We start from the raw sequence: 26284 nt of genomic DNA on the forward strand, positions 1-26284 counted from the left end.
GCTTATACATCAGGCCGGGTATATTCTCGAATGGAAAAAAAGGGTAGAATGGCAGTTATGTTCGTTTGATAAGGCTGTTTGTATTTAACTTTGACTAATCATGAAGGGACATTACAGTCTATCGTCTAGGTAGTAGTAACCACAAATCAATTGAAACAAACGATACGAGTTGGATCCGATGGAGTGCTTCAAAGTGGTGATAGAGAATTATTTGGAAAATGTAAGTAAAATCAATGGGACTAGTTGTTTAGATCGGAACATTTGATCGATGAAGAATTCATAATATATACACTAACGGCCATGGTATGGCTTCCATACCCTTAATGTGAACCTACTTCCAAGCACTCAAAGGCATATGTGTTTAAGGAATATCGGTTTCTCAGGTTCAATTATTTTATGTCGAATCAAAAGACTGTTGTTTATAGATCAACGTTATAATATGAACTAAATTGCACAGTACAATGCTTGACATTACATAATTTAGAAACTTAATTGACTGTGCCAACTATTAAGATAAACAAAAGTTCAGATTGGTCTGAACATACTCCCGGCCAAGACATTATAAATCGTCTTCAAATAAAACTAACACAAAAAATTCAAAATGAAATGAAATTGGCTCGGAAGATAAAATGAATGAAACGGAAAAATTTACTCAAAAATAAACTCAAATTCAAATCCTCATCGGTCAGGCTGCACATTGGTCTCGAAATAAATGCGCACTCGATTTGACAAAAAAGAATTGTCAGCTCCTTAAACGTGAGATGTGACGACCCAACAATTTGTTTGAGGTGAAACTTCATTGATTGCACTGCTGCTTCCCAAATTCCTCCGAAATTACTTGCTGTTGTAGGATTGAATTCCCAATCGACGCCGTCGTTGGTAAATAAAGCGACTATTTCGTCCATTTGTTCTCTCAGTGCGCTCTGCTGTGCCTTAGAAAGCTCCAGTCCACAAAATTCGCAGCATTTTTGTTGTACATAATGGCAGGTTTTGCCCGACGACTGATGAATCTCTTGGATAATCGTTTTCGGATACCATGGAGCGCTTCATTCTCCAGCGAACGATGTTGAAGACTACTCATGTTCCATAAACAAGTCGAGAAACATTCCGCTAATTGTTCACACATTGATACTCCATTGACTGTCTGCAATTGACCACAATAATACGAAGAAACGGCAGTTGGAACAATTACTGCAAGATGAATAAATCCAGCTGATCTGTCAGCCTTGCAACTTCCGACTCGTTCGGCCTTTGACACGCTTAAAGACGAACTGGAATGATTGCTTGATCCGTTATGAGACGCCGAAACCAATGCTCGAAATGAAACTTTAATCGAACAAACGATTGAAATGTGGAATACTCGATGATGTTTGACTATTGAAACACATAAAGTCAAAATTGTAAATTCCGGTTTTCGCTGTACGGATTGCAGTTGACCAAAATTGAAACCATAAAATGACCACTGCTCTACTCCATTGATTGTCTTTGGTAGACGATTATTGCACACGATAACTTTGAAACAAAGAAATGGTGACGTCAACCAAGCTGTACTGGCATACACTAATTGCATAGTGATACTCGAATGCACCAATTTGTAGTCGAAAATCAGCTTCTCTGTCATTATTGAACACTGAAAGACAGTAGAGCACGAAGCCAATCCATGAGCCACTACATGAAACTGCAATTCGATGATTATTTTCGAAGCGTGTATTTGAGACAACGTGGATCTTTTGTTAACCAGCGACCTTTTGTTTCCATCCACGTTTTTCTCACAAATGAACATTGAGAGAATGGGCACAAATCGTAAAACTTCCAACTCGCTGAACACTTGACTCTTTAAATCGTATCTTTTCGATGAAACAACTAGAACCATTTGATTCTTTTCACAAACATACAAATTTGAATGATTCACAAAAATGTCTATTGTCTTAGAACGCGATTGTTCGCACTTGTCGGAACATAAACTTTCATCGACCGATAATTTGATAAAAAAACAGCCGATTTCTCTCACAACTACAACGCGAATTAAATAAACAAACGGTTGAGCAACCGACATCCCGGTTGAGCCCCCAAATGTTTAAGGAATATCGGTTTCTCAGGTTCAATTATTTTATGTCGAATCAAAAGACTGTTGTTTATAGATCAACGTTATAATATGAACTAAATTGCACAGTACAATGCTTGACATTACATAATTTAGAAACTTAATTGACTGTGCCAACTATTAAGATAAACAAAAGTTCAGATTGGTCTGAACAATATGTGCCAGAACAAAGAATTTTGTTTGAAGTAGGTAGCGTGGCAGGCATATCTTTCAAACCTTGACTGATGCGAGGCTAATATGCACGCGCCACCTTTTTAAAAGGTTTCCAACAAAAATGTTTCCCTCACCTGAGGAACCTCGTACGAGACTGAAAAAGGTCTCGCGGCTCCGTTCAAATATTGTGGTTTTCCGTCCTTTCTATTGCACATCGAGTAGAACGATTTTTGGTCAATGAAATAATTGGGTCTCTTTCTTGGATTAGTCAATGACCATGGAGTTGTATGTAAAGCTAATGTTCTTTTGTTCTTTCAACGCATACTCGTAAAACAATGTTCCATTTAGCGACCAACATTTTTGTTTATTGGTTTTGTTCACATTTTACTTATCTAATTCTTCATAAATTCGTTCGATCTTCTGGCAAATAAATTTCTCCTCCCAACTGCCATAACAACTGATGTCATTAAACTTAAATTGACCGTCCTTTTGCAAGCTCAAGCACCATTCGTTGTCATTGTCTGGTTGGCCATCCTGCCAGGTCATATTATACGAAACTGTTTGCCTCGAGCTGACCCAGTACCAATCAGTTTTGGACCTTTTACTTATCGCTACGCCACCAACATGTACAAAGCTTCCGAACAGATCTCGCTCTTTTTCGCACATCTCAGCTACAGCTTCGTATTCTTCTAATGTTTCCAGCGAAACGATATCGAAACCATACGCATGGCAAATGGGTCGTGCGTATTGCCATTGGGCTTTGAAATGTCGAGGAACCCAATAGGTCTTTTTGACGTTGAATGAACCTGATACGCCTGTTTCAAGGAAAAAGAAAAAATAAAAATTGTCGGAATTAGACTCGGTTTATGTCAAGTAGAAATTACAAACAAACAATTTGGTTGGATACTAGGTATGCGTTGAAATGAATTGTTGATAAAATCTGCATGAAAAGAAATGAAAAACTTTTAATCTGCAGCGATAAGCTTGACGATAACTAGTTTCCGTTAAGAGGTTTTAAAAGAAACGAAGAGCAAAATGAACTTCTTAGCCGCACTCAAGTGGATGAAGAAAAATTATGGAACAATGGAAAAATGATTTTTTTTTGTTATTTGTTTATGCCAACGCGAGCAATGCATAATTTATGAAATGGCGATTAAACAGAGCGTAGATGGTCGATATTGTGCAGCAAAAAAATGATAAAGTAATACTTACGGTATGATCCCAATTTTTTAAACACAATTTCGTCATCGGGATGCTTAGAATCATCAGTTCTGATGAGAACACAAAAGCCAATAATTACTAGCGAAAATAACACAAGTTTCATTGTAATAAGACTTGACCAAATACTTCGATTTGTTAAAAAAAAATTTAATTGTCTCGTCAGACTAGTTCGTTTCGTTAAAATAAATTAAAAATTTCGCGACTTTCCTTAATCACGATCGCCAGAGGAATGACGAAATTTTACCGAATCGAACATTTCAATGCCGGAGAGAACATTTCAATGCCGGAGAGAACATTTCAGTGCAACTAGACCTTTGTTGAGAATTTTGTAAAAAGGGATCGAGAATGAACAGAGACAGACGCATGGTAAAATCGGTGTTTTCCGAGTAAGATTACAGTTTCTATCACGACCAAAAACAAAATCGTAAATTGTCAGATGGTTAGAGCAGTTGAGTTGTCATAGTCCAACTAAAATATGAGACAGGGTGTCCCAAATTCGTATGGAGAAAACAGAAAACTTTAAGAACTTCTACTTAATCCAAAATGTCTGATCTTGTTTCTGTTCTCGCATTTTTTTTCTTTTGTCTACTCCAACTACGTTTGCGTTTAGTAAGACTCGGAACAGTTCAGGTTTACCTGAATCTGAACCATCTGAACTGAAAATACCTGAATCTGCTTTGGTCTGAATATCTGATTTAATCAATTTTCACCTGACCTGACCTGATTTTACCTGAAAGCTGATCAGATCGAACCTGACCAGAAAATTTGTATGAACCTGACAGGTTGGATTGGATATCCTATTTAACGACTGGATGTAGGATGTCAGGTAATTTCACTGTATACAGTGCCACGGAAGGAACTTGCGGGTTCCCTGATTCAGGTAATTTGATTATATTGTTTGACAAACTGACTAGAAACTGCGTAAGGTAGATAGTCCAATCACATGATCGAGCGACGGTGATTGTTGTTAGTTATAAGTTTCTTACATCTCGAGTGGCGGCCCGGCGCTGTTCAATACAATGATACAATGTGTATGCAAAGAATCAACGTACTGAACGAGGAGGGCAAAAAGGGAGATCCAAGTAAGTCATTCTACTGTGAGCGATTCAACTTCAAGCTCTTCCGGGAAGACCACAGGGTCCTACTCGAATGTGCAAGGTCAAGGTCAAGGTGAACCTGACAGGTTGGATTGAAACAAGGTTCAGGTCAGGTCAGATTTGATTTCTAAAATTACCTGACCTGTAATTTCAGGTAATGCTGACTTTTCACCGCGTTGACCGTTATTACACTTTATCATTTCATCAATGAATTATTTAAGCGGTTCAGAGTCAACTTAAACTTTTCGAAATAGGGACGATTCAAAAAACTGGTATGGCTGCTCCGATAAGCCTTAACATATAATTCGGAGCTTAGAGTAATTATACCTAGAGAGGAAATTTGTACGACGAAATGTGGTCTCAACATCAGTTTGTATAAGATACACATTTCGTATAATTTTACACCAATACATGTATGCGTTGACGCTTTTTCGCTTTTGATAGTTAAATTTGCCCTCGTAATTAAGAGGGCAAACACACATACCAATAAACATTTCGTATTTCATGTTAGGACCACATATTTTACGTAATTTTGTTCAAAATTTCCTCTCTAGGTATAATTACTCTTAGATTCGGAGTAGGTGCAGCCACTCAGTGTTTAGTCTATATGCAACAATAATATTTCTTATGCAAATTAAAACCTACTAGTTCATTAAGTAACACAATTTTTAAACAGAGACCGTCGATTAGATCACCACAGATAGAAAATCCTAAAGTGAATTGGCCATGGAAATTTAATTTCATTTGCAAAGTTCGACTAAAACGAATTCTCATTAGGAATTCCCATAGAGTTACACTCGATGGCAATTTCATGCTTTTAATGTACCTAAACTAACACACATACTGCAACCACAATGCCTAACATACTTCGCAATCCGTATCGCGAACAAGAATTTTCATTTACAAAAAGATTTCCCTTGTTTTTCGCTACCATTAAAATAACTTTCTATAAAATGTGGTATTATAATTACGGTAGTGATTCTCCTATCTGGAAAATTCCTTTGCTATATCATCGCCTGTACTCAATATTTACGCTGGCGCTGATGTAACTGAAAACTCTAACCGCATTCTAAATTCCAAAATCAAAGGAACACATTTACCGTGTGTCTCAACATTTTGCACACGTGTGTTTTCATCATTGCATAGTAACCGACATAGTTTTCGCACGCACCGACATATCTATATATATCATGGGGGGTGCTTCCAGTTTATGCCGGCAATTTAAATTCAATTTCAGTTGAAATTTAATTGAAAATTTTACACTATAAATTGTTCTATGGGACACATGACCGTACGGTTTCATTTTATTCGAAACTATACGTTTAGTCCGGTCGGAGTCATAAAATTCGATACGATAAATATATACATTCTACAGGGGAACGGAACTGATTCTTCGAATAAAATAAAGGAAAATTGGGAAAATTTTAAATCGAGACCTTGACGCACGTACTCTTTGAAATGAAATACTACAAAAGAAATAGTGAAATGCTGGTAATGGTTAAATTGGAATATGGAACGAATTTTCAGTTCGTTATTGCCGAATAAGGGGATTTTCTAGGGAGTTGACATAATTTGCATTTTTAAGGTCTGAGTCAGAGATAGACGACTGATTTCAGACTTCATTGTTTATGAAGGGACCAAACAAAGCTAACTTCGCGCCACTAGATGTTGGAGTTATTCGATAGGTTTGTTCCAAATAACTGTAAACGCTAACTTTGACAACCCGAATCTATTGATTCTATTGCCTAAACTGACTGAAGTATTATACTTATATCAGCATTGAGTTGCCAAGCATCTCGCATTAACTTTCATCTGAATGTGAGAATTCTCGTTACACCTTTATTACCATAGCACTTCTAGCATTAACATAGAAAATATTTGGATGCTGGTGGTATCAGAATAGGCTTTGAATTCCTTTCGTACAGACAGGAGTTATGATTTTTATCCCATACACGCGGTGTTCGGCTGTCAAAATTACTTAACTAGAAGAATAATTCAAAAAATTACACTTTAGGTCTATGTTGTTGTCTCGTTTTTGCTAATGTGATAAAATAGAGTACACACTTGTCACTATCAGTTTCGGCAAGCCTCGGCGTTTCGGCAAGCCTCGACGTTTAGGCAAGCCTCGACGTTTCGGCAAGCCTCGACGTTTCGGCAAGCCTCGACGTTTCGGCAAGCCTCGACGTTTCGGCAAGCCTCGACTTCTTCGTGATAAGTCTGTAATATATATTTCTGGTGAGTTAAAATACACAACCCGCATACATGTTTCAAAATTTGGAGGGTTTTTAAAGTCTAACATACGTATGTTAATGCTAGGAGCAGTGCTATGCTTTTACAAAATGAATGTTTCATTTGGGATGAGCATGGGATTAAAATTTTGTCGGTTGATTTTCAACGACCCTCACCGGACTATACGCACACGTATATAAATATACATTCACCCATTGTATTTATTGTATTAGCTAAAGGAGCAAGTGATTGCACTTGCTCGTGTAGACCCTAAACTGAGAGAAAGTTAGCTTCCTACCAATATATCTATGGCAAAGAAGTTAAATTTATGTATTTTATTAAACATATTTTTGAATGAAAATGTTTCCGTGAATTTAACAGTATATCACAACGTTAATAAATGTTCCGAGGCAGCGAAACATGAGTGCATAAATATAATATTCTAAATCCCTTACAAAGGAAGAAGAATGAGAAAAAGAGCTCTGCAACATTTTCTTATATTTTTTGCCTTCTTTCGTCTTCATCCTCCATCGTCCCATACACACAATGCTATATTAAATGGCTGAGAATGGTAACGTATAGTTACGTGTATAATTCTTCGAAAAACTCTTTCATTTCCATGTTTTGTTCGCTTAAAAAGGAAGCATTTTCTACGATAGAAAATGAATAAATAAATGCTCTACTTACTTATATGGTCGCCACACAAAAGAGACACATCGATATACAGCATACAGTATAATATGATGTTCCAGAAGAGTGAAACAGTGATTGCATTTTATATATATAAAAAAAAAATCCGAATAGAAACACATTCCATTGCTTAATGGGATTATAGATTGCTGTAAAGAATGCAATTTCGAGTCTTTATGTTGGATTGAAAAAGGATGATACTGAAAGATTCAAATAGAAACAAAAGAGGTGACTGTCGATGTGTGGTATTCCCATTAGTACGGTAGTAACATTGTACTCACATAACGGATAATCGTAAATTCGATGCCATTCGTACACAATATAGTAAACAAGTGCTTACACTGTTCAAAGAGAATTTGGCATGTTGCAAAGTATTGAATCACCGACAGATTCGTTGAGTTACACAGATATGAGTTTTGTAGGTCTAATCTAAATATAGGATAGGAATGTTCGTTGTTAGCCAAAGCTTTACTGTTACAGTAAGGAATTTTGGGGAAGGATTATAGACAATATCTGGTGAATTTTGGTTTGAATGAATTAAAGTTATGTAACTAAAGTTTAGAGTAAATTGGCGTTCACAGCCCAGAGGGCGTGACGGACCTAATGAAATAAATGATATAATAATGTACTAACAACGACAAAAATAAGTGGAGGAAAAGTTGAAGGAAAGTCTAGTTCTGGCTAGTGTCTTCTTGTATAGAGTAAAGAGTTTGACAGATGTTGAATGAATTTAAACGGAAGAAAACCGAACCAAATGGAGAGAACACACTCAATCACAGTATACGTGTGAATTCGTATGCCGAGAGAATTATTTTGCATAAGTATGTATGTTGCGTCTCGACTTCGTTTCGACGAAACATACATACTTATGCAAAATAATTCTCTCGGCATACGAATTCGCAAACATGCTGTGGTTGAGTGTGTTCTCTCCATATGATGAACACAATTTTATACGCTTTATTATACGAAAAACCGAAAAAAACAGAAAGAGCAAAAGAAAGTGAGAGAGTTAGCTCCGCCTTTGTATACATCAATTCAAGACAGGTCGCATGCGAGTAAAACATCATCTATATCCCTAGACCTGTTTACAAGGTCTGCTCAGAGAGAACTAAAAAACTATGGTTTCCGATAACTTTCGGCGCGTGATTTCGTCTGTTTTCGTATCATGTAAAGCATGTCAAGCGTGTAAATTTCTTTTTGTAAAATTTTCTTTCACAATTTTTTTTTCTTCAATTTTTTGTTGATAAAACTTTTGCGTACGGCGCACAATGCGTCACCCTCAGCGATATCATTTATTTTGTAAGTAAGATAAAAGACTTGCGTCACATTTACCATTTAAGGGTTTTTTAAACAAAAGAAGTAGCAGATTATATTGTGATATATCGTAGGAAGTTAGTGATTGATTGGCTACTATGGATGTATGTATCTTATTTATCTTTGAAATGTGTATTAAGAGGCATCGATGCTTTGCTGAAAAGCATACATTTTGACGTTTTTTAAATACTGGATTTTACTAATGATTATATCTTTCCACCAGAATCATTTTTCAAAAATATAGGACCGGAATAACAACCACTAATGTGTTAGCTTTCAACAGATTTGGTTGCAGCAGCTTGCCCAGCTCTGAGAAAACTGAACAATGTATGAAAATTTCGTTAAACTGCTGACTTTTGTCAGAGCTGGTCAAATGACTACAACAAACTAATTTATATTTAAAACTAACATATTCGTGGTCGTCATTGCGGTCGGACATTTTTCAGAAGTCTGATGAAAAGGTATCATCAAAAATGAAATACACACGCAAATGTGGGCTAAAATTTTAGCCAAGCACCGATGCCTCTTTTAAACGAAGTCACATCGTGTCACAAAAAGACGCTTATTGTCTAACGTGTTGCATAAAACATTTTATGCAACCAGTTGTAAAAAATGAACTTTTGAATGTAACTTTCAGTTGAATTACATTAAGCGCTTTTAGTTTACTCCAATGAGCGCTAGTCAATCACTCGGTAATACTTTTAATCAGAAGAGAAATGAAGGGCCTTCATTGAGGGCGAATGGAACTTTATTATTATTTTTAAGGTCAGAGTAATTGGATTTGATTATTTTAGTTTTATGAACCAACAACGCCGTTGATCCACTTCACACTAACATGAAGTACTGAATTTGAAAAAGTTTTCCATTTTCTATTGGTATAATAGTAAGCAATTTTCAAAGAATCATTGTGTGCAATCAAAAGTCAAAAGTGACTGCATTGCACAAACTATTTGCCTAACTTTTCGAAACTAAAACTAAATGTGTGGCAAATACATATAAATCGATTTCAGCGGAACATTATCACGTCGAAAATTATCATTCTCATCGAAATTGTAATTTCATTCATTTGCCAAATTGATTTACATTCATATAATTTCTACTTGCTTGTTAGATGTATTCCATATCGGTTTATCATATCTATATATGCAGTCATGTAAACAAACTCTATGGAATAAACGACATATTAGAGACAAGCATATAGATTCAGTTCCATTACGATAAAAATCAATTTTTGATAAACCCAAATCTCCTAAAAAGAAGTGTTATTGACACTATACTACACTACAAGAAGTCTTCGGTTTTCCCTTTCAACACATTTAATACCAATGTCCAGCCCGTATAATGTTTGGTTGTCAAAACATTATCTCGATAATCATTTGTGTAAATATAATATACGTTGAAGATATGAAATGACCCAATAAACTTGTCAGTTCCACGTAGGGTTTGAAGATTTAAAAAAAAATGAGAAAAAATATGGTGGAACACAGTTACCAGACAATAGAATATTATTCACATATTGACGCGAGAAGAGGTGTCGATGCTTTGCTGAAAAGCACACATTTGGGCGTTGTTTTATACTCGATTTTAGTTTACTTTTGATGATATCTTTCCATCAGAATCCTTTTTCAAAAACGTACGACCGCGAATGTCTGAGAAGACTGAACGAACAGTTTATGAAAATTTCGTTAAACTGTTCACTTTTCTCAGAACCGGGCAAACGACTACAGCCAAAACTAATTTTTATTTAAAGTTATAACACATTCGTGGTCGTTATTGTGGTCGTGCATTTTTACAAAAAGGATTCTCATGAAAAGATATCGCGTCAAAAATGAAATACGACACACGACCAACCTTTCAGTTACTGGGTTTTTCATCATTTTCAACAACAATCTAGTTGATTTGCACACGCCAATTGTCATGCGGAAATCTATGTATTACTGAAGGGTAAATAACCAAGAAATGAGTATTTACGCACGCAATTTTCAGAATCCTACTACGATCACGTGCTGAAGGATTCCGTGTTAGTAACGGTTCATAAAAGGTTTGAATTTTTTCAAATATTTTCACTAGAAGTAGACAAAATCTTGTTGCTTACATGTATGTAAATGGGGTTTTACGCACACAAAGTGTTGCCGAGCTAGCTTAACAATAGTACATTACTATACCAGTGAATTAATTTGATATCTAGTATCCAGATGAGTAAAAGTATCCGAGGGCTTCAGCCCGAGGTACTTTTACTCATCGTGATACGAGATATCAAATTATTTCACGTGTATAGTATGATGTTTTACTTTACGAGCGAGGGAAAGGATCTTCACTAGTGAGGGAATGGCCACATTACCTCACTAGTAAAGTAAAATAGTTATTTTATGTAATTTTCAAGTGCAAATGCGGGTGCGTTGGTGAAGGCATATAAGCAAACTAACGTTACTCATTACAACAATTACTTTTCAATAAATTTAACCTCACAATAGTTATTTACGTATCGTGGACGGTATATTTTAGGCAATCGTCGTAACTATATAGATCTAGATCATCTTCAAGATACGGTACCCACAGACGTAACCTCACTTAAGTTTCGTTAAATTTTTCGTTCATTCATTCTTTTGTATGAGATTTTTTTTTAACGTGGATGGCATTTCAAACGGCCATAAAACTTGGACCCGTAAGACTACGAATGTTGGGATGAATTTTCAAAATTTTTATCGCTGAGGATGTGACAATATATAGTTAAGAAAGCTTCGAACAAAAATCACAAATAATGTCCCACTACGGAGGATAGAAAAAGTGGGCTCTACCGATTGAGCTACCTGGAATATTATAGTTCACATATACCGTATCATCAGAACTCTGCCCCTCCTTTCATGGTCACACAGAAAATTATTACTATTTACCTCACCGATATTGTATCCAAGCGAAAAGTGTCTTGTTTGCTTCAACTTTTACATACAATTTTTATTCGCTTCACTTGTGTCAATAAACAAAAATTGCCAACAATATATTCGATCCGTTTCGAAAGAACAACTGATCAAATGATAAATATTTACTCACCACTCTCACGCGCCTCTTTTGGCTGACGGAACAGAAAAACAAGTCTGCTTATCTCCTGAATTCGTGTACACCACGTCACTCGTGACTGGAAAATAAAAATGGGTTTCACTAAAGCACTTCAAGCATGAGTGGTACTCTGAATGGAGTCCTGACACTGGTCAGTGTATTACACAAATTTTAACAATGTAATAAAATCTTGAAAATGTTTTCATGAAATAGTACCCTATTTGACAGCTGTCAATCGAAGCACTTTTGCTTGAAGTGCGTTAGTTTCACGAATCACTTTTTATTATCTGGGGTGATGACTAACTTAGTAGTCATCATTAGTAACACTTGCTATACTATGTGCACAACAGGAGGTCTTGTTTATTTTGTGAACTTTCGTGGGAAATTTCATAAGGTGGGAAATGGAGGTTTGACCCAATGAAGAGTGAATGTTAAGTTGTCTATGAAAATTTCGATAGCATTTTAATCGTGAGTTGCCCTCTGACATCTTATATTGAATTATTTGACATAAGAAAATTCACAATACAGGACAACTAACCACAGCCCAACTCTGCATGATCATTACGACATTATTTTAATTAAAGAAAAAAAAGCTCTGTTATTTAGTAAGACAAAGGACAAATCTTTAAACTGAGAAAGAAATTACGTTGAAAGTTGTCAAAATCGGTTAACTTTCCGTCAGTTACCTTAATAGTAAAATTCTAACGAGTGGATGAAGCTAATCCACGCCATTAGTCGTATAAATTTATACGTCAGAGAAAGCTTTTTTCTCCTTTGTTACGATCTGTCAGTTTTTCTATTTTGCGATTTAGTATGGAAATGAAAACTAAAATTGAGATATCTTTGCTGTTTTAAGCGGGTTTTCATATTTTTTTGGACCAAAATGTTTTAAAATGTGTTTGGAATCGATTGGCATTAACATATTGTGTGAAAATATTTTTTTCTATTTTAATATTTTACTAATGTCAATCGATTCCAAACACACTTTAAAACATTTTGGTCCAAAAAAAAATTTAAAAACCACTTAAAACAGCAGAGATATCTCAATTTTAGTTTTCATTTCCATACTAAATCGCAAAATAGAAAAATTGACAGATCGTAACAAAGGAGAAAAAAGCTCTCTCTGACGTATAAATTTATACGACGAATGGCGTGGATCCTATAATTTAAGCGCAGCAGCTTTTTTATTCTGAGTCTTCGAAAAGCTTACGATCGATGAGCTTTAGAGAAAACTAAAGACGTGCACCTAGCACGTGTATTGATGGCACTGCAGATAGTTGGCTTGGTGTAGACACTGACTGAAGCGTGAGTAATAAAGTTTTAACGAATAACATTTACCATAACAATTTGAATTTGGTGATGTGGTCGGTATTTTGCATAACGTAGTATAGGAAACCTGAACATGAATGAAGAGATTTTTAATACAGATAGAATCAAAGTTCAAACATTTGCTTAACTAAAACAGATAGAAAAAGCTTGAGCTGATCGCTTATTTTTGACGTCGGTGTCGATAACAAATGGCATGAGTGTCTAACCCAGAAAACTCAACTTCGGCATCATTCCCTATGTGCCAATCTTAAAGAACATTAAAAGTGTAGAGATATTTAAGAAAAACATATAATCTCGTACCAAATCACCTAATTTCAATTGAATTCAATATCCACAAAAAACAATTTTCCAGAAAACGTCAAAAATTGGCAAAATTTATTTTCCACTTCCGTTGATGTACGCAGCACTACATTCAACCTGACCAAATGCACATTTTATTCTAGCCAGACAACTTTGGCTCGGATAATACAATGCATCAGGACCGCAAAACGGAAGTCGACACGGACAGAAGCATAATTCTGGTTTTGGTTCGGGTTTCGGTAGCTGGCAGGCCATAACATCAGCACTACATTCGAAAGTATCAGGGACACAGTCGATCAGAGCCAGGCATTCCTGGGACGGACGTATGCGATCATCTTCACCACCACCAGGGGGTCTGCATGGACAGAAGCAATCGTTACAATTTGGTGTAGGAACTTCTTGGCAGGCTTCGGCAGCGAAAGTCTGTAAGTGAAATGAATGCCTTTAATTTCATTCGAGCAATAATTGCATTACTGTCTTACCAAAGCAACAATGATAACACACAAACCTTTGAAGTTTTTCATGGTTCGAGTTAACAAGAACGACTAAAATGTACAATTTTTCACGGGTAGCTTTTATAGCCGATCATATTCACTGTATCCCACTTGTGCTAATAATAAGAATGCTACGTATGTCCCATATTTGCACAGACGAGGAAAAATAAGACTTCGCTGAAGTTTATTTTGCACCTTAGCAGTTTAAATATCAAATTTAAACCAGAAATTCAGTATTTCTTTACTAAATAATCACAATAATTAACATTTTAGGTGCGTCAAGTTATTCGCTTTACATCATTGAATCTGTTTCATACTTCTGTCATTCAAAGTTACTTCAGTATTGGTACAAAATCTTTTACTTCATTTGTTTTAACGTGCGTTTTACTACATAAGACCACATTAACTTGTGGCAGGCAGTTGTTGATTTCTATGTGTTTCTATAAGATACTATCCTAAACCGTATGATTCATCAAATGTCATTTGTTAGAAACGGAGCGGATACAAATGTGACTCCAATGTTATTTGATTATATTAGATTAGATCCTAGACTATCATAATCTGAAAAAAGGAAAACGAACTACAAGGCTTAGTGTTGCATATTATGCTTGCTTAGTTTTAATGAGGAAATCGTGCAGAGTTTGTAATTTGAAATACAAGAAATTTGGCATCTTTTTCCACAAAAAAAAACATTTTTATTTGAAAAATGAAACATTGTCACTAATATTTTTAAAAAAATGTTTGTGTTAGTTGAAAGTTGTAGTATCCGTAGATGTAGTAATTTGACTTGCTTCCAACTCACATAAAGCCAGTTCTACTGCTACACATTGTCGAGTATTTAAATTGAAATGGGTACCAATCGAACAAAATAGCTTAACAAATCGGCCGTTTATACAACGATAAAACGCTTCACAATCACTTTCATCAGCTTGATATTCATTGTCGGAACACCCCACAATGTTTACCTGGACTTCTGTGGATGTTTCAATTGAAAAACCCTCGGTTGTTGTTATTCCCGGAGAGTTTGCCCTTTGATCTGTTTCTAAGTTACATTCAGCTACTTCTGGATCAACACATGATCTAGTGTTGGGATCAAAATTTGTACCAATCGAACATAATAGCTTTACAAATCGGCCGTTTATACAACGATAAAACGCTTCACAATCAGTTTCATCTGGCCTGTATTCGTTGTCGTAACACTCCACAATTGTTACCTGAACTTCTGTGGAATTTTCAGTTGTAGGATTAGTTGATGTCTCAGTCATTTCGGGCGAGTTTGTACTTTGATCGGTTTCTAAATTACACTCAGCTATGTCTGGATCAACGCAGAGTCGAGTGTTTGGATCAAAATGTGTACCGATAGAGCAAAAAAGCTTGATAAATCGGCCGTTTATACAGCGATAAAACGCTTCACAATCATTTTCATCGGGCCTGTATTCGTTGTTTACGCACTGCGTTGTTGTTGTATCAGCTTCTGGGGTTGCTTCGGTTGTTGAATCAGTTGCTTCGGTTGTTGGATCAGTTGCTTCCGTCGTTAAATCAGTTGCTTCGGTTGTTAAATCAGTTGCTTCGGTTGTTAAGTCAGTTGCTTCGGTTGTTGAATCAGTTGCCTTTGTTGAATCGGTTTCTTCAGTTGTTAAATCGGTTGCTTCTGTCGTTAAATCAGTTGCTTCGGTTGTTAAATCAGTTGCTTCGGTTGTTAAGTCAGTTGCTTCGGTTGTTGAATCAGTTGCCTTTGTTGAATCGGTTTCTTCAGTTGTTAAATCGGTTGCTTCTGTCGTTAAATCAGTTGCTTCGGTTGTTGATTCGGTTGCTTCCGTCGTTAAATCAGTTGCTTCAGTTGTTGATTCGGTTACTTCCGTCGTTGATTCATTTGCTTCTGTTGTTGAATTAGTTGATTCGGTTGTTGAATCAGTTGCTTCAGTTGATTCGGTTGTTGCATCAGTTGCTTCGGTTGTTGAATCAGTTGCTTCGGTTGTTGAATCGGTTTCTTCAGTTGTTGAATCAGTTTCTTCGGTCGTTGAATCAGTTGCTTCAGTCGTTGAATCAGTTGCTATAGAGCTCCGGTCGTCTTCGTTACAACCTTCTTCTTGCACCACACAGCCTTTCAAAGTGACATTGAACTGCATACCATCAGGACAATTGATCAAAATGAAGGCACCAGAAATACAGCGATAGAATAAATCACATTCTGTTTCGTGTGGCTTATATTCGCCAGTGCTACATTCTTCTGCCGACTCGACCGTGGTACTTGCGACTGGATCAGGACTACTGGACGTTTCACCATCACCAGGATCAACTGTATGATCGTTTGAACATCTCGCTTCATTTGGGAAGTCACACACGTCCAGAATCGGGTTGAAATGAAGGTCAGGCGGACACGTATGCAAAATGTACGTTCCGTTCGGAGAACATTGATAAAACAGAGTGCACTCACTCGGATGTGGTTTATAGTATGACTTTGAATCACATTCACTTCCGCCATACGCAATAACTGTGCAGCTCATACAAATAATCAGCAACGTTACCGATACAATCACAAATTTCATCATATTATCGATTGATTATTAGCAGAACTTTTTCAAAATTAACTGTTGAATGCTGTACTCAGACTGAGCATTTTAAAGCTTGAGTTATGCTTAAATGATTAGATTAACGTTTTATCAAAATAGCCATAAAGGCTAATTGCACTGAAGAAGTTTAGAATTTGAACTTTATTGTTGTCATTATGAGTAATTAATTCCGCAAAAATTCAATTCAATTTATCGGAAATTCATCACATTGGTATGTTGAAAGTGGGCTGCTAAAAAAAGAAACTTGCGCTACGAACTTTCTACTACAAGAAAAAATTTCAAGGGTTCGCTCCGCTTACAATATTTATCCCTAAGGAAATGACATCGTGATAAGGTTCGGAATAGGTCAAATTTACCTCAAGCTGACCTGGACTTACCTGAACGCTGTTTTGATCTGACTTGAAACTTGAATAGAGTATCGAAGTCAGACCTGACCTGAACCCAGACAGGTATGCCTGACCTGACAGGTTTCAGAAATTCAGGTTCAGGTCAGATCTCTTCAAAAATAAAAACCTGACCTGACCTGAAGTTTCAGGTAAAGACATTGTTTGATTTCCATTGACCGCGATTGGCCGATTCCGAGCCTTACATCGTGAGTTCTAACCATCCACGGAATTTTCTCAAATTTTCCTAGATTTTTCTTAATTGTCCAAAAAATGTTTTTGGAAAAATTTGAAAAAATGTTGGGAAATTCGGGAAAATGTTTTTAAAATTAGTCCGTGAGGGTGCGCCTAAACGGAAGAAGTTCATCATTACCATCATTAAACAAGCCATCCATTCTCCAAATTCTCCAGATGAAGGTTTTGGAGACTGCTCAATCTCGCTGCATTCACTGTTCTATTCCGTCGGCCGACACTATGTATGACACCGCACATCTACCTGGTTTTATCGAGAGTGCAATTATTTGGCGGCATAACAAATTTTCAGCAAGTTAACGTAGTCGTATTGAGTTTCAAAATATTTCCAAATTTCCCTTGATAACAAGCTTTTTATCGCATGATCGAACTCTGTTTATTCCGAAATTGTAATTAATTCCATTCGTGTAATATGTCAATCTCAATTAACCAATGACCGTTGAAAACTGAAATTTCTGGCTCTTTATAAATTTTGGTCAAAAATTGTCAGACTGCAATTGAATTCAGTCAGTGACTGAGGTGTTCTCGAAGGATATACTCTAAGCAAAATAAATATGCTTTCTGAAGGTATGGAAAACCGTTGTCGTTGTTTGATGTCGACCATACCGAATGTGGAACTTTTCTAATTTAAATTCAAAATTCAGTGCTAATTCTTCTACTCCTCTCGAAATGTACCTTCGCTCACACGTCTTCCATATGTGCTAATGTACCTGATGGTCATTTCGTTCGAAGTTCTCAATCGTGTAATTCATATAATCGTTGCGATAACGGTCAGGTGTGACAATCCTATTTGTTCTTTCAAGCGAACGGGAGTTTTTGTAAATTGTATTTTCTAGCCGACTCATGGAATGTGTCCGAAAGGATATTCCTTTCATCCATCGGGTCAGACGTGCAGCCGTAATATTGATGTCGATTGTCAAAAGTGTTCGCCCTATGGAATTCAAAACATTCCTCATCCAGATGATTGCTCAATGTATTATCGGTGTGCTAATGGTAAATTGGTCGGGGAAATTTCGTGATCGATTTGAATTGTGTAATAATTTACTGAAGGAATTCGCACAACAATGAAATGTTCGGATCAGTTGCTGTTCGATCGACACTTTGGGGATTGCAATTTAGCGCAACGTGTTATCTGTGAACCGAAAAACCCCATTTGTGAACAATTTAGAGAGCTTGACTGGTTGGGTACATTTAGAATCGGAAATCCATTGGACTGTTCAAGGTTGCGAACTATTGTTTTGTCATAGTTCGCCCTTGATATTTCTCTTAATTTTCAGCTTCTATTACTGTATCAATGGAAAGGCAATTGAGTCAATTTGTCCAAGTGGTCTGTTCTACAATCCTTATACTGCGACTTGTGAAGCTAAGGATACTGTAAAATATTGTCAGGTACATCTGACATCACCAGAAACTCATTTCTTTTAAAACCTCAACCAATCATTCATTAGGGCATTGGTCCGATCATTACAACGCCTCTACCTGAAATCACTACTAGAGAATATACAACACCATCAACTAAAGCCACAACTACAGTCAGAGTTATTAGAGTAACCAATCCAACGGCAACAACCACTGACGCATCAACAACGACTCAGCGAACAACAACAGAAATCAGCACTACGACAACCACTACAACAACGTCCACCACCGCTTCCACAACGACTACTGAAACTGTCCCAGAAACACCTCCCACATCAACTACAGAAGAAACTACATTGGAACCGGAACCATCAACGCCGGACACAATCCAATATCCAAATTGTCCAGCAAGCACAACTGGTTATTTTCCCATGCCATATCCAGACAATTGTACGCGTTATTATTATTGCTCCAATGGCATACAAAGATTTTCTCCGATGACATGTACGCCGGGATTATTCTTTACGCCGGGAAATGATCGATGTACTGCAAATGTTCCGCCTGGCTGTGAACATTTAGTAGTATGAAGGGAACAACCTGGAATTATTGATCGATTTAATAAATGACATTGGCATGCATACTCTTTTTCTTTATCTCTCAACGTTCGTGCCATCTGCTGACGTTTTTGTTTATCACTAAAAAAAATATTCTTAAACGCAAAGCTAAAAAGCTACCTTTGAGGAAGACGTTTCATCAATGTTTGAAAGTTGCATAATTACCGAGTCTTTTACTTCCATTGCTGTGGGCATTTCAATAGATTGAAGGAAAATCTTTTACTTCATTGATGTTAACAGAAATTTTGCTATATAAGGCCTCATCAGCCAGAGCTAATCGTTTGTTGTCGATGTCGATGACAGATGAGATCGATACACGGTCCTTGAAGTCTCCATGACTTTTTTAAGTTTCCCCTTCAATAAATTATTTTAAAGACTTGATTATAAGAGAGGACAGAACGTATTATGATTCGTCATATTGCAGTTGAAAATTGAAGAAATAAAAGTTTTTGTTTACGAGACATATCGTCTGGGTTTTTTCAATTAATCTCTACTGTTGATAAACAATAGCGGATAGAATTCGTCTTGAGTTTCCAGCGTTTTTCCCCAGTCTCAATATGACAATCGATGTCAATAGTCTAGCTAATAAAAAGCCGATGGATAAATTGACACACAATACAGCTAATCCGCAATCCAATAAACACTCTGATGACTGATTAACGACAGAGATTATCATTGGAACGAAAAAAAGAAATTAATCCAAAACTGTACACGATACGAAATTAGATAGCAAAGAATGCAACATTTCTAATCAGATACCGTTTCGATACATCGATATTTGACTAACAACCATTTGTAGTATAATTAAAATTCAATTTGAGCATTACGTTATCGCATCGCACATTATACGTTTTATAGAATTTATACAAAAAAAATTATTGAAATAATCCAAATTGAGATTGTAGAGCGACGACGATTTAGTGATTCATTCCAAGTAATTTTGCATTTTTTTGGTGATATACGAAACTTAGTGTCGTCAGGGGCAAGTCATGTCCCCTGACCTTACTTCTCAGAGTAAAACTTTATAATTTTGTAAACATTGAACAAATTGAGACGGTAGTCACTCGACTTATCATAATGTCAAGGGTTCATACCGACCAAAAGTTGTTGATTTAGACGAGTCAACAAAACTTTATTAGTCATCATCATCATCATCGGGATTCTACTCCGCGTGGGAGCACAGGCCTGCAGCCTAGAGTGACAATCTAGTGCCAAAAAAAAAGCATTTATCACTCGGTTGTATAAATAACTATTACATGACTAGGGAGGGATAAAAAGATGAAAAGTAGAGTTTTCGTGTGAATTTTGTTGCTCCGAGGCGAAGCCGAGGTCAATAAACACATTAAAACGAGACTTTTCATTTTTATCCCGAGTTATGTACATAGTGGAATTTACATACTGAGGGCGTCGAAAGCGCATGAAAGGTTCGATTTTTGTACGTTTGATTTCCATTTTTTAAAGTAAAATATATTTCACAATTTTAAAAATTTGTCTTTCTGAACATCTGCCACTTATGACGCAATTTTTTTTGTTTCTTTCTAAAATTTTTCGGGTAAAATTTTTGTTGATCAAACTTTCGCGTGCTTTCCTCATCAGCTGCCATTTGTGACGCATATCTTTTTTATTTTTTTAGACAATCATACTGAGCAGTTTGAACGAAAATATTCTTCTTACAAAACTATATAACTTTCTCTTTGATCTGAACCTTCCAGCTTTCATTTGACGAAAATCGAAAATTTTACGAAATTCAAAAATTTGACGAAAATCGAAAATTTGATTAAAATCGAAAATTTGACGAAACTTGAAAATTTGAAAGAATTCGAAAAGTTGACGAAAATCGAAAAATTGACGAATATTGAAAATTTGACGAAAATCGATTTGACGCACTTAAAACGCTCATAGCTCCCAAATAAGCGACTTTTTAGGGAAACAATGAAACACGCATCGACTAGAATCTAAAACTCTATAACTTTGTCTTTTACACGAACTTTCTACCTGCCATATTTTCCGTGTTATGGCTGACATAGCTCGCACTTAAAACGCTCATAGCTCCCAAATAAGCGACTTTTTAAAACAAATCATGAAACACGTGTCGACTAGAATCTAAAACTATAAATTTGTCTTTTCGACGAACTTTTTATCTGCCATATTTTCTGAGTTATGGGTTTTGCAGCTCAATATTATCGTAACACACTCATAGCTCCGAAATTATAAGCTTTTATAAAAATTCCTTCAAATTGGTTTCTTAGAATTACGTCCTTAACATACCCTGAAAATTTCAGCCAAATCCGCCGGTTGTAACAAAGTGACAAAGTAACAAAGTGACAAAGTAACAAAGTGACAAAGTAACAAAGTAACAGAGTAACAAAGGTTGGTAAAATTAATCAATTTCAAAATGTATGAAAATCCATTTCTTCATACAAATTTCCAAGTTTTGAAATTTAATATCTTGGCTCGTTGAACTCGTATGGACGCCCAGATTACGAATAAAATATTTTGGGGGTAGTAGGAGCAAAGGGGGAAAAGTCAAAAAGTTCGTGTATATATGTTCCTTTGTCTTGTGTAAAATTTTTTTGACAAATATTTCAGTGTGAACAGACTTGCGTCACAGCCCTTCACTAACGTGGGGCCATGATTTCCGGTAAATGTACCGGTAAATTTCATACAGATTTTTTCCCGGTTCGATCCACTAATTTTGACATCAAACGTAACTGTTCGATTCCTCTTTGCTTGTCAAATCTAATAGATCATCTTCAAGGCCGTTTGAAGTGCCATCCACGTTAGGAAATGCCATACATGTTTAAAAGAATCTCATACGAATGAATGAATGAACGAAACATTTAACGAAACTTAAGTGAGGTTACGTCTGAAAGTACCGTATCTTGAAGATCTATTGGAGAAATGGTGATATGCTACCACAATCTTGCATTTATAATAGTCCTCAACGAAACAACAACTACCTTTAACTTCATAGGGAACGCACGGGTGTGTACTTTAAGTTTAAATTAAATTTCCAACCTCAAACAAAAAACACACCTTAACCACTTTCAAAGATAATCCCAACGCACGTCTCAAAAGATATATTAATGTGGCACCGTTGCAAATGTGAAAATATTTTACGCGTCTTTATGTAATCAAGTTTCGAAAATGTAAACAAAAAATTAAGTTTTTTTTTTATTTCTGAGTTTAGAGCAAATATGCCAACCCCTATCGTTTGACGCAATACAAATAGGCCCATACAGCTTTTTAAAGATTTAATTTATAAAGAGAAGTTTCTTTTTTATTGCTGCTGCTTATACACACCAAATACCGGGAGAAAAAGAGGAACGGTGTGCGTGTGTAGTTAAGCTATATTTGTTTTCCCAGTGTTTCCTTGTCAGATCTATCGATGGTTGTTCGAGATAAAGTAAAGAAGTTGGATAAGTGTGGTGCTGTATAGAACCGTGTATATCTAGCCCAGCTTGATGTGTACACATTGTCGTAAATCGTGCAGAGGAAGTATGGAATGAAGAAATGTTTAACAACATCAACGATGAAAATAATTTGATTTATGTAATTCGAGCGAAAGAGGCAACGTGTTTATAAAGAGGCTGTTATCCACTAATGGATCAATATGATAATGTAATCTGCTATACGTTTTAATTTTATTGAATGGGGGTGTGAGTATAGGGGATGAAACCTTCGATATTTTGATGTACTTTGACGGAAAATGTGTTATTTGAAGTGTATTTTGACGGAAATATTTTAGCTCGTCTGCCGAAGCCGATACCAATGGTATTAAGCGAAATTTGTTATTCGGTGTTTATTTTGACTGGAATGTTTTGTTCAATAGACAATTTTTTTGTTCATTTGTTTCGTTCATATTACAAAAGGGGCACAAGTCTTTCGTTAGATAGTATCTTTACAACGTTAGCCAAGGAAGTGAGAACAAAGATACAATCTACCAACCACTGTTAGAGATAAGTAACTTCATTTCTACCAATCTTAATTCTGAATTTAGCAGGGGCACCGATGCTTTGATGAAAAGCATACATTCGGGCGTTTTTAAAATACTGGATTTTAATTTACTTTTGATGATATCTTTCCATCAAAATACTTTTTCAAAAATGTACGACCGCAATAACGACCACGAATGTAGTGGATCTGTTATAACGACATATATGCGCGACATAGCGAAGCGTTTTTCTATTGATAAGGTAAAAGAATGGTAGACGATAAAAAATGACTGCCGTAGTATCGTGCCAGATGCTATTCCAGCAGTTGGGCCCTCAGAAAGAAGGAAAAAATATACATTTTGGCACCAACTTTTTTTCCAAGACTTCTGTAGGCTTGCTGCACAAAAGCACTGGGTTCATTTATATGTGCAAAGATAGTGAGTGAGGCCAGTTACAACACCCCATACTCAGTTCCGTGGAACATCGAAGCTGCAGAGAAGGCGGACTCTCCGAACATTCACTATATTTTCAGTCATAACTCTCGTGGATCTGCTAGCACCAAGCGGTGCGTATAATCTACCTGTAGGTCTTTCCAAGGCCGACATTCGTACAACATTACAACAATTTAAAATAATTAGACCCGTACGAAGTACTGGGGTCTTATGGGTTTACGCATACGTTTGTAACACGTCGAATTGGACTCCCTGAGTAAGGGGAAACCTATTGTGGTTGTCTAGAGATGCCAAATCCGCGAAAAAAAAATGTCCGTCTGTCCGTCTGTCCGTCTGTCTGCACGATAACTTGAGTAAAACGCATCCGATTTTGAAAATTCTTTTTTTTCCCGTTTGGTAATGTCAAAAGACAGGCTAAGTTCGAAGATGAGTGATTTTGGATCGACCCCTCCCGAGCTGTGGCCCAATAAGTGCTTTACGGTTTTTCGAAGATATCTCCGGACATTTAAACGTTAAACTTGTAAGTGATACGTCAAATAAAAGGTATTTACAATACCGATCGACAAAAAAAAAGTTTATGGAAATCGGATGACCGACTCGTGAGTTAGACCCCTTGGTGTGGAACAGGCACAGGGCGGCAAGCAGTTTTTGCTTGTAGGTCGGCCACATTTGAACATATTTCGTCTGTTTCAGCTTTATTAGATAGGTATTGACCGTACCAATCAGGGAAAAAAAAATTTATGAAATTATGTTCTCCGGAGCGTGAGCTAGGTCTCTTGGAGTGAGCTCTTATCTGGCTACTCGGAAGTACAGTGAACGTGGTGTATTTTGACAATATCTCGAGTAAATTTTGACCGAATTTCATGAATTTTTTTTTGTTTGAAAGGTATTAACGAATGTAAAGCGTCGGTACTATTTCTGGTCTCCTCACAAAATGGCTGCCGGCGGCCATATTGGATTTTAGTAAAATAGAAATATCTTGGGAAAAATGATACTTAGAGAGTTTCTGTTAACATGGAAATAATTTGTTATGTGTGTGGGGTTTCAGGGATTCCATATACGGACATCTATATATACCTATATACAGCTATATTGAGCTATATACAGGCATATAGAGCTATATAATAGCATATATTTATCTGTGAAATGTTTATTTATAGTGAAATATAGTTAAATATAGCGGTATATAGCTGTTTAAATAGGAATTTATGAAATTTGTCTTCGTACGGGGCTGTCTATATTGCCTCCGGCAATTTAGTTGTATATGATAACTAGGCAAAGAGTGGATAATGTAAGTGATTTTAAAGGGAGAATAGTTTTTCAGCAGAGAAGAAAATGAAGTAAGAGAAATGAAGAGTTTCACATTATAGGCTTTTGATACGAATAGGTGTTTCGTACGGGTCGGCGTTAGCTATGTTTTTTTCTTGGTTATTGTCGAAAAACTGTTTTCGGTACCTTCTGACATGTCTTCACTTTTGAACGCTTTTCACAGAAAACAATTTTTTTTTAGAAAAAGTGAAAGACATGTGTTGCCTAGCCCAAGTAGCATCCAACTGTTAAAATTGGGTTGTACAACCGCTATGTAACCGCGGTTATAAATATTTTGGAGATAACCCAAAATAACTAATTAGTTGTCGCAACGTTACTGCAACGTTGTAGCAACGGTTGTACAACGGTTTTTGCCCAGCTGTAAATTTTCTATTAACGAATTGGTTGTGTGACGGTCATACAACGAATTGGTTAAAGTTGTGAAAGGGTTGCAAAACCGTCGTAGGACTTATGTCACATTTGAAAATTCAATATTGTTTCACTTTTAAGTTGTAGCACGGTTGTTCTACCGTTTTACAACTTTTTCGTTTATTATTATTTTCAACTTCTAACTACATTTTCAAGAACACGTTTTTACATTGAAAAGATCTGCGATTGGATATTCGTAAATCAATTCACATTATTTATATGCACAGAAAAGACGTTTGTATGCACTGCAATCGATTTTTTTAAATTAATTATTCCTTATTTGGTGTGTAAATAAAGTAAGACCTATTTTCTTCACAGTTTGATTTTGGTCAACAATTAGTCAGTCAGACGTTTTTCCAATTTTCCGGACATTGATAATGAAAGATTTCACTGCTATGCCAGTTAAACAAAATTTTATCGATCTATTTCACTTTTATTGTAAGAAACTGTTGTCGATCCTAGATATTCCTAAAGAGACCTAACAAGACATAAGAATCCTAACTTCGACAACAGTGGCAGACAAAAGTTGTGAAATTGATCAATAAAATGCTGATTTACAAATTGACATAAAGATACAAAATGACTATTCACAAAATACGATCAATTTTCATCACAATTTTCAAACTTCACATTAATTCATTGTTTCACATTATGGCATCGTATTAAAATTGCATTACTAAAGCAAAACAAGTTACTCGCAGATTACATCTCCGACCGATCTTTTTTGCATGACATCTTGATTCCAACTGACGCGTCAGTTAGAATCAAAATGTCATAAATCAACCACTGAAAATGTATTGGTTGCAAACCTGTTTTAAGACGAATTAGTTAAGTAGATTACTCCAACTTATTGGTTGTATAACAGTTAATTGACGAATAAGTTTTTGGCAAAAAATGTCGATTCACTTATTCGTTTCATAACGGTAGTACAACTAATTCGTTAAAAATTGAATGATAACGAATTAGGTGTGAAACGGTTATATAACGAATA

General features: G+C 36.1%; 4 protein-coding genes and 2 long non-coding RNA genes across 9 annotated transcripts; 2 read left to right on the top strand and 4 right to left on the bottom strand.

The window, feature by feature from the left end:
• Positions 1 to 364: 364 nt before the first annotated feature.
• LOC119066623 lies at positions 365 to 2180 on the bottom strand. The gene is made up of 3 exons (XM_037169184.1): positions 908 to 2180; positions 841 to 856; positions 365 to 736 (listed from the first exon to the last, which is right to left on the bottom strand). The coding sequence occupies exon 1, from the start codon at positions 2054 to 2056 to the stop codon at positions 914 to 916; it is 1143 nt and encodes a 380-aa protein (XP_037025079.1). The 5' UTR covers positions 2057 to 2180; the 3' UTR covers positions 365 to 736; positions 841 to 856; positions 908 to 913.
• LOC119066630 lies at positions 2099 to 26186 on the top strand. Its single transcript, XR_005085777.1, has 3 exons — positions 2099 to 2262; positions 7532 to 7537; positions 26175 to 26186. It is a non-coding gene; the product is annotated as an uncharacterized LOC119066630 (long non-coding RNA).
• On the bottom strand, positions 2611 to 3703 carry LOC119066627 (C-type lectin domain family 4 member A-like). Its single transcript, XM_037169190.1, has 2 exons — positions 3470 to 3703; positions 2611 to 3072 (listed from the first exon to the last, which is right to left on the bottom strand). Exons 1-2 carry the CDS (start codon positions 3579 to 3581, stop codon positions 2642 to 2644), a joined length of 543 nt encoding a protein of 180 aa, XP_037025085.1. The 5' UTR covers positions 3582 to 3703; the 3' UTR covers positions 2611 to 2641.
• Positions 13549 to 14119, bottom strand: LOC119066629. Its single transcript, XR_005085776.1, has 2 exons — positions 13977 to 14119; positions 13549 to 13917 (listed from the first exon to the last, which is right to left on the bottom strand). It is a non-coding gene; the product is annotated as an uncharacterized LOC119066629 (long non-coding RNA).
• Positions 14689 to 16610, bottom strand: LOC119066621 (cell wall protein IFF6-like). 4 transcript variants are annotated; one of them, XM_037169182.1, is made up of 2 exons: positions 15845 to 16610; positions 14689 to 15721 (listed from the first exon to the last, which is right to left on the bottom strand). In XM_037169182.1, the coding sequence occupies exons 1-2, from the start codon at positions 16538 to 16540 to the stop codon at positions 14735 to 14737; spliced, it is 1683 nt and encodes a 560-aa protein (XP_037025077.1). In that variant the 5' UTR covers positions 16541 to 16610; the 3' UTR covers positions 14689 to 14734. The 4 variants fall into 4 exon arrangements, with proteins under 4 accessions (XP_037025077.1, XP_037025074.1, XP_037025076.1 ...); XM_037169179.1 differs by having other exon boundaries at positions 15761 to 16610; XM_037169181.1 differs by having other exon boundaries at positions 14689 to 15598; positions 15701 to 16610.
• On the top strand, positions 17628 to 19201 carry LOC119066624 (peritrophin-48-like). The gene is made up of 6 exons (XM_037169186.1): positions 17628 to 17763; positions 17841 to 17971; positions 18033 to 18189; positions 18247 to 18418; positions 18474 to 18585; positions 18645 to 19201. Exons 1-6 carry the CDS (start codon positions 17751 to 17753, stop codon positions 19140 to 19142), a joined length of 1083 nt encoding a protein of 360 aa, XP_037025081.1. The 5' UTR covers positions 17628 to 17750; the 3' UTR covers positions 19143 to 19201.
• Positions 26187 to 26284: the final 98 nt, after the last annotated feature.

The sequence above is a fragment of the Bradysia coprophila genome, chromosome IV, assembly GCF_014529535.1.
Source record: "Bradysia coprophila strain Holo2 chromosome IV, BU_Bcop_v1, whole genome shotgun sequence".
NCBI classification, from domain to species: domain Eukaryota; kingdom Metazoa; phylum Arthropoda; class Insecta; order Diptera; family Sciaridae; genus Bradysia; species Bradysia coprophila.